This window comes from Sesamum indicum, linkage group LG3, assembly GCF_026168435.1.
Source record: "Sesamum indicum cultivar Baizhima isolate 11 linkage group LG3, ASM2616843v1, whole genome shotgun sequence".
NCBI classification, from domain to species: domain Eukaryota; kingdom Viridiplantae; phylum Streptophyta; class Magnoliopsida; order Lamiales; family Pedaliaceae; genus Sesamum; species Sesamum indicum.
In genome coordinates this window covers 19,841,768-19,851,365 of record NC_142659.1, presented here as the reverse complement: position 1 = coordinate 19,851,365, position 9,598 = coordinate 19,841,768, and the positions used below count along the sequence as shown (strand labels likewise).

General features: G+C 29.4%; 1 protein-coding gene across 1 annotated transcript; it reads left to right on the top strand.

The window, feature by feature from the left end:
* The first annotated feature begins 8,216 nt into the window (after positions 1 to 8,216).
* On the top strand, positions 8,217 to 8,729 carry LOC105158157 (auxin-responsive protein SAUR72). The gene has a single exon (XM_011074801.3). The coding sequence runs from the start codon at positions 8,217 to 8,219 to the stop codon at positions 8,727 to 8,729; it is 513 nt and encodes a 170-aa protein (XP_011073103.1).
* Positions 8,730 to 9,598: the final 869 nt, after the last annotated feature.

Sequence of the window (9,598 nt, the reverse complement as noted above, 5' to 3'; positions counted from 1 at the left end):
TTCACCCCACGCAGTTGATCATAATTTATAATAATATATGGAAACGGTCACTTGTGTGGTTAAATTAAAACGACGCCATCACTCATTTAAGCAGTTTCTACAGTCACATCTAATTATATTGTCTTTTGAAAACTTCTACTCTAAATTAAATGGACTTTAAATATAAATAGACAATCTATTCATCATTATAATTATTAAAAAAATAAATAAAAATCAAAACATATCGTACGTAACCATGTCAAGACGGCCAAAAAAACAAAAAACAAAAAAAACATGTCAAGACGGCCTATAATATATATAATTAACTGATCTCTCTGTTCAAGTTTATCTAGTAAGATGTGTGGGACAAAATAGCTCACCTCAATCAGAACCAGTTAATCAACTGAATACGTACATCTGGAAATTGGAGTAATTAAAATAAATACGATGAGTATAAATTTCCTCTATATTATATTATTGTTGAATTAATTATGTCCGCCGCCACCATATTTATCCATCCGTCTGCTATGGATATATTATTATCATCCTAACATCATAACTAAGCTTAAGCTAACCGATATTAAAAGTTTTATGTGTCCGGATGCATTCTATCTACACACGTGTTGCAGGTTACACAATATTTTTTAATTTATTTAGTAGTTGAGACGGTGCGTTTTTACGACTGAAGATTATATACATATATTTGAAGAAATACGATTTTTTGTCATGATTAGTTGCATCGTGATTGCAATAAAAAGATTTTGACTAATTATAATGACTTATGATCGTGTTGTTCGATCAATAGTTAAGTCAAAATATTAACTATAGTTAAAAAGTATGAACAAGATTTTAGTGATGATGTCTAAACAAAGGCAAATGTTGATTAATATGACATAAAACAAGCTTTCTTTGTCTTGATTCATCCCATCTACACACACGTGCTTCAAGTTGGAAATTTTGATTATTTAGCGGTTGAGAAGGTGTGTTTTTGTAGTTGAAAATTATATATACACTAAAAAAAATACGACCTTTTGTTATGATTAGTAATTATGGTGGAAATTAAAAGATCTTGACCAATTATAATGCACTATTACTGTGTTGCTTGATCAATAAGTGAAATTAAAATATGAAATATATTTAAAAATTATGACTAATGATTTGATTATAATTAATTATAATAAATATTAATTAATCATGATTGAAATTTTAAATTTTCACATAATTGATTTGTTTAATGGTAGTCGACAATATTGATTTATCGCCACCTTTAAATTGTGGCCATTTATAATGCATGGTGTAATTCAAGGGGTGGTAAGAATTTAACGTTTTACCGAGTCATGATGTGCCCTATTTTATTCTTGGTTTATGTCATGATGATGATTTATCTTCAAATAACAGATGAATTTGTGCGTCGTGGCAGTACGATGAGTGTTGAACTTATCAAAAATATTTGTGTATGAAAATTTGTGAAAGCACTGAATAGGGTCGAATTTATAAAAATTGATTTTAAATTAACTTTTCAAGAGTAGAAATAAAAGTAAAATAGGGTGAGTTTGTCTAAAATCTAAATAGAAAATAACACCTGAGAGAGATTAAATATGAGAGAAACATTCAAATTAAAGACAGTATCATGCTCGATTCAATGGTGGGTCATCAATGGAAAGATGACAATTATTCATTATAGATAAATTGGTTATGGTCATTGGTACGATCTAACGATTTCATTGTTCCTTACTTTTTCATTAGCCAAGGAACGTTCATTGACTAATTCTCTAATTAGTAAACAATCTTGGCAACATTATCAAGATTTAATTTACCATCAGCATTAATAACTAGAAAAGCTCGATTCTAACCAATAAATTTCTACGAGAACTTATTTAAGTTAGATTGTGCATTAACATAATCGACCACTCTGATTGATAAATATGTCGTGTTACCAATGGTTATTGAACTAAACAAATAATTATGAATTTGCAAGTTCAATTGGCTAAGCAAGTATTCTTGACAATAAACGATGGAGCCTATCATTCATAAATCAGAAGACAAATACTAATATGAACAAAAGTATAAAGCATAAATTATATTTCACAACTCATTGGAATCAAGCATGCACCGAATCTTTTTAACCAATAACGAAAGAGCTAGCCTGACATGGTCATTGAAGAGCACGTAAAAAGAAAAGAGAAAATATTATAAAAGAAAAACACAGAGAATATCCAAAAGAGGAGACGAAATATGATGTATTCTACATCACCTATTTATACTACTAAGTTTTCCTATTACTATTAGAACTAAAAGATAGATTTATATAAAATTAAAAGACCTAAATAACTGAAATTATTATCCTAAAGTGTTTCCTTAAGCAAGGAGAGGTACCAATCAGCCACAAATCCTCCAAAAAAATGCGTCTTGGGCCTCCTTTTGTTGCTTTCCCGTAGCTTTAGACGTGGGCATGCCTCAGTGGATGTACGAAACTGTCATGTTATTAATTGTAGCTTCATTCTTCACTTTTCATTCTACAAAACTCTTAGAAGCTAGATCTGCGACATACCTTAGGAGTATTTTATTATCAAAAGATAACAAAATATCACTAGAATAATAACAAAATCCACTCCTATCACAGTATGAACGAAATTGATATGAGATTTATCGATTAATTGAGTTCTTATACTACTCGATTAAAATTTGATTAACTAATTATATTTTCAGTTTCATAAAAGAAAAGTCAATAAATTTAGTTCAAATGGTAAAATTGAAGCTCCATGCATATTCATGATAAAAAGATCATGGATCTAAATCCCACCGACGTGTAGATATTATTTAATTTTAATAGTAGTTATTGGTATATTGTAATAGTAGTTATATATTAGTTATAGATATTTGATATTGATAATAGACGTGTTGATAAAATTCATTATCTAATTATATTTGATATGCTCAAATAATATTAATAAGAATTAATTATATTTACACTCTCTGACATATTATCTATGTACACAAATTATTCCTATTTTTTGAAAAATTACTACATACATCCACAAAAAAACGTTGACATCATTTACATAAATTTATACATACACCCTTCAGAAATATCAATATTATTATACAAATTACCCCAATTCTTCTTATTATTATGGTGATTTCTTTAATTATGCACAAAACATTAATATTTTTTGTATAAATAGATTATATATCAGAAATATAAATATAATTATTCCTAATAATAATAACAGAAAAGAAAAATAAAGAAAGAGAAAAGAGATGTACAAGTCAAAAGTTATTATTAATCAATTAAATTAGAGAATTGTGAAGAAGAAATTTGGATAAAAAGAAAAATATCTTAAAATTAAATTACAAGGTAAAGTTTGCGCAGACATGGCCACTAATTCACGACCTTCGCATTAATTTCCTCCAACTTCATGCGTTCACTAATTCATAAGTTGGTAATCCTTCCCAGAAAATAATAATGCAAATGCTTCTAAAACTTGTGATATTTTAATTAAGGTGGACTAAATATTAATTATAGTAAAAATTATGATTAATACTTTGGTTATACTGAATCATAAAAAAAAAGTTCAACGAGGCCTAACTCAATTAGTGAAATTGAAGCCCCATGATCTTAGAGGTTATGTGTTCGAACTCCACCATGTGCGTGGGATATTATCTACTGCGTGGTAGGAGTTGTTGTCTATTGTAATAGTAGATCATGATCGTAATTGTAATCGATTTATTTTAATTAATAATAATTTATTATTTTTACTTTTAATAAACCCACAATTATAATATATTTTTTGTCTTTCACGTTTCTTTTTCTTATAAACTTATTTATTTTTCCTTTCTTCACACCACATTTGTTTTCTTCATATATATTTTTTTTTTAATTTCATACCACAATTCTTCTCTATATACGACTAGTTCCATAAAAAGATATGATCGGTAGACCAAAACAAAAGAAAAATAGTAATAAAAATTTGAATACTAAGGTAAAACTTAATTTGCGCAGACATGTCCACTAACTTAACATCATTTCCTCGAATCTCATTTGTCCATTACTTCACTGATTCCCTGCACCATCATAACTTGGTTGGTAGTTGTTAAAATATTAATATATAATATGTTTTTATTAATATTATAATATTTTAAATGAAATATTTATTCAATATGATATTAAAATCACCTATCAAAATAAGGGTTCACGTGCATTTGATAGTAAGATATTAATTTTAAATAATTTTTTTTAACAATTTAAATTTTTAAATGAAATGCTCATCTCACCATAATTGCAAATAAATAATCTAAATGGTTCCAAAATTTCTAATTAAATAGTCAACAATGTTCCCCAGGTAATCACATGTTTCTTGTGAATTATTTTCATAAACCTGATCCTATATATATATATATATATACATATATTAATGTAATACATTATAAATAAATAATCTTTTTTTTTTTGTAAATGTAAGTTTCATTAATAAAATAAAATCGTACAGTACAACAGTGCTCAACTAGTGGTTTCTCCCTCGACAGGTCAAGGGATACGCCATAATCTATATAACGCACATGAACTAACAGAACAAGACAAATTAACACTGATAATCCTAACATATTCCATAATGATGGTGGCTATGATGCTCGGTAGGCGCTCCGTATGCTCAAAGCGTCTCAAATTTCGTTCCTTCCAAATATGATAAATACAAGCAGCAAAGAATGCATGATAAGTCAAGTTAAAGATATAAATAGATATTCATCGCGTGCAACCTATATATATACACTTATGACTAATTATTAGCAATTTCTGTTTCTTTATTTTGCTAATTGTTTGCTATATTACTATGCGTTGAATCCATCGAATGTGGCCATGTAATTTGGGAGTAAAAATAAATAAATTTGAAGTCGAATTCTTTTATTGTCTAGGGCCGTCATAATTATCAGGGACAGCTGAAAATATTAGAATCAGGACAAATTAAATTTAATTACATAAATATCTTAATTTTTTTATAAAATTAAATATAACAACATCTCTGAAGGGATGTAGTGTAACGTACTTTAGGGGAGCTTTTTTGTAAAAATTACAGATATATCCCGTGAGAAAATATTTGTGTAATGTACCTCAAATTAAAGGGTGTTTCTGTAAAATTTCACTATTGAATAGGATATATTTATAATTACAATTATAATTTCAATAAATATATTTTTAATTTCATAAAAAAATACAGAATGTTTGTATAATTAAATTTAAGTTTAGAAAATATCACACGCAATTTTCCATTCGAATAATATGTTGAATTGTTTATTTTTCAACAGTAGGTAATAGTAGTTGGAGATGAAAAATTGTCAAGGCATGTAAGCTGATGAAATTATGGTCTTGACCTTATATATATATATATATATATATATATATATATTGTTAATAATCATCACATGTCTTTATATAGTTGATTAATTAAAAAGAAAATGGGCACTAACCTAGGTTTTATTTGACTGCACAAAGGTATAATTCTGACTTGAAATACTGAGGGTTCTGAGAAGAATCATGGTACTCGCTGTCATGGCCAACCAAACATTACTACTATCATAAATTATTATATTATAATAATTTATTTGATTGATTATTAATTACTGTTGTTGTTTTTCTTATATATTTTTATGAGTTTCAAGAAACATGTATTGCCGAAGAGGCTTATTTTAATTGGTGAAATTGAGACTCCATAATTATGTGGGATGTTTCCAATTTAATAGTACGCATTATTATTATATATAATTATCTGATATTGATGAATAATATATGATTTTTATTATTATTGTTAAATATTGATATTTGATATTGATTATTGCAATTGACTTACTAAAAAAATAAGAATTCATCACTTTCACTTTAAAAAAATATGTGTTATGCACAAATTTCAAATAAAAATTGATTAGAGAATATTCAATTAATCATATACACTTGACAACTGTTATAATATTTTATGACACTAGAAAAAAAATTACTATTAGCTATAATATTAGTGGCTATGGCTAAAAATCATGGTAAATAACTACTATTAACTACAATTAAATAATATCGATGAACAAAAACTAGTTTTTCCATTATGAAAAATTATTTACCACGACTAAGAGCCATGATCAAAACATTTGTCATGGCAACCATAACAAATGTTTTAGCCATCCTCGCAAAAACTACAATCAACAACTACTGCATAGTTGTGGTCAATATACTATTTGATTTTAACTATGATTATTAGTCATAATTAAATATTATAATTCTTGTAGTGCACTAATCATAAATGTTGAGACTGGTAGCTGTATTGTCATTTTTGGTCCAAATCTTCCTTCTTTTTAGTTATATAGTTGCTCTTTTTTTTCTATTAATATTGTGTATACTATGGCAACTGTATTCACTAGTTGGGAAATATTTAAATTTGATAATTAAATTCCAATATAGGTAAAAATTAATTAATTTATATATTACACACCTGCATATATATATATGTATCTTTGTACTTTGTTGAATTTTATTTATGTATTCTCAGTAAAATTGACTATTGAGAGATAAAAATTAGAAAAAAAATACAATTTTAATTCTGTAACTTAGGGATGACATTTTATAATTCTACAGAAATTAATTTTCACAAAAAAAAATTGCATTGTCATGTGTCACTGATTATCTTAGTAACAATTCTTAGCATAATTTTTATCACTAATAATCAATAATAATAAAATTAATATTATTGTCACTTAATATTTATATTTTTCAGTGATAATTTTAAAATTATAATTTAATATTTTATCACTAACGTAACTATATTTTATCACAGTAACACTGGTAGGTACTAGATATTGCAATATTAGCTCTTCAAATATTATTATAATAATGTACAAATATGATATCATTGGCAAAATAACAATAACAATAATAATAATAATAATAATAATAATAAATCATTAATTACTCTAATCAATACAATATCATCTTTGCGATTTCATAGTCCGAATCAATTACTCTAAACATTAATTATATTATATTATATATATATTAAAAAAATATATGGTAAGATGTAATTTAACACAATCACCATATCTCAAAAAAATTATCTCCATATGCAATTCCAAAACACATCTGATCAAATCTTATACTCATGACGATTACCTAATTTTCGGAATTAATTAAATACAGAACAATTACATTATCATATTTCTAAAATTTTAGCAATAAACATATAAACATTGTAAACTCCAAAAGATGTGACAGATAAATACTGTAAATTTAGAAGGAAAAATTTCAAACTTTATTTAAAAAAAAAAAAAAAGGAGGGTCAAAATTGCACTAATTCCCAAAAGAAGTGGCCCTGATTTCTTAGGGTTTTCACAATTAACACTTTCCTACGTACCCTACACTTCATTATTTATATTGTACCAACTCCCACAGAAAAATAGACCTCCACCAGACATTCGACCCCATTTCAAGCACTCTCCCAATCGTGCATTTCTCTTTCAAAAATAAAGTTGAAAACATCATGTATGTATGTATGTATATGTATGTGTGCTGGTAGTTAACTGCCAATGGGTTTTTATTATTGATTTTATAAGATGGTTAGCTGTTTGTGCACTTCACCTTGAGGCGTTGAATTTTCGCAGGAAATAACCCATTCCTAATCCTAGCTACTTTGTCCGTAGTGGGGCACTTGGGAAAAAAGCTGTGTTCAAATGGAGGCTCCTTCTGCGTTGACAAAATACCCTAATTATTAAGAGTATCTATGTGGGGTATGTGATGGTGGGACTATATAGTACTGCTGCCTCTGCCTGTCTTGTTTCAAGATTGCCCGGTTGAAAGCGTTGCTTGCTTCCATCTTCTCTATTATTTTATCCCACTCCCCACACATACACTTGCATATTTTGAGTGTATTTTTCATGTCATTTATATTGTTAGATTTGGACATATGAACCTGTTTTTTGGGTAAGTTTTGGTCCATTTCAAGAAGTTCTTGATCTCGAATCCTTTTTTCTGATACCAGGAGGCTTAATTTGCCTATATGAAGCGATTCTTGATCTCCAATCGGTTTGGGATTCGTTGTCTGGAGTAATGGTAATGAGCAATACAACGAAGCCGAGGATGAGGTCTATGTTCGATTTGGCTTACGATAGAGGTTGAAACTGTTGTCGAACTTGTCTTAGGAGTTTCTGAGTAAGTTTATCTGCTGCTGCCTCTAGACAAAGATATATATATATATATATATATGGAAGTTCAGAACAAGAAACATAAGAGGAGTAGTTCCATATTGAAGAAACTTGAGAGCTATCTATCACTCTCCAGGCGGCTGAATCAGTCAGCCCGGCCCACGCACATGTTTGCATCCAAGAACGTTAACAAGGCCAACGCCAAGCGCCAAGTGGCGCCAACAGGTTGTTTCTCGGTCTGCGTTGGCCCCGAGAAGCAGAGGTTCGTGATCAAGACCGAATTTGCAAACCACCCTTTGTTCAGGATGCTGCTTGAGGATGCTGAATTGGAATACGGATTCCAAAACGATGGCCCGATAGTCCTCCCTTGTGAAGTCGATCTCTTCTGCAAAGTCTTGGCTGAAATGGATTTAGGTAAGGACATCGACAATTATCCTCCTTGTGGCTTCGCTTACGGCTCATGTAGCCCCTTCAATCCAGCACGGCGTTTGGGGAAAAGCAGCATGGCTAAGGGCTGCACCTCATACGGCCTTCTCACCCCACCGCAGTTGCTCAAGATCAACAACTATTGAGCGCGCTTTCAAGCAAGAATTTACGATCATATATGTATATCGTTTGCTCGTAAATTCAAGATGTGTGCAATTTGTTTTAGGTTATTTGTATATGATCGAGCAGCTCTAGTTGTAGCGTAGTCTATGCATCCTCTGATTTATGTGATGTTAGCTCCATTATGAAGGTTTATATGCCCAACTTTTAGTTTCAATGGTACAACAATTCAAATAATTAAGCTGGTGTTGCAGTAAAATTTCTCTTGTTCTAGTAATGGTCATGGCCTAGCATTGGATGAAGAGAGTTAACAAATTAAACCAGATCAAAGACAGCATGAGGACATAGTATTCCTTGTAATTAGTTTTTCTTTACTAGTAAAATCTCGTTTTTATCATAAATGATGTTGATACCCCTTTAAATTTATCCATTACACAAACATTCACTGTGATTTATGAAATTACAGATACACCTCTTAGGGGTGTTAGTGTAATGTACCCCAGGGTCAATGCATGTTTGTGTAACTTTTGTCTTTGAATAGGGTGTACTTTTAAGGATTAATTGTAATTTTATCCTCTAATTATAGCCTCCTGGTGTTTTAGTCTTTTAAGTATCTAGGTAGCAAGATAGTCATGTAGCTTTTCAAGTTTTGCAAAGGCAATATTGCAATTTTCGTCCTGTATCTATAAGGGGTTGGCAATTTTGTCCTCTATCTTTTGAGGTGGCAATTTTGGTCCTATATCTTCCAAATGTTCGCGATTTTGGTCCTTCAGCTCATTTCATAACCATTGCCTGTTTAGTGAAAACTTGTCATAGTCCACTACATGCTCCAAGATAGGTTCAACATGCTTTCAAAATAAATTAAGCCCTCATAAATTCATATATTTTTTGACCG

Excerpts from the sequence above, each read along its gene's own strand:
- LOC105158157 (XM_011074801.3), top strand. The coding sequence starts at position 8,217 with ATGGAAGTTCAGAACAAGAAACATAAGAGGAGTAGTTCCATATTGAAG.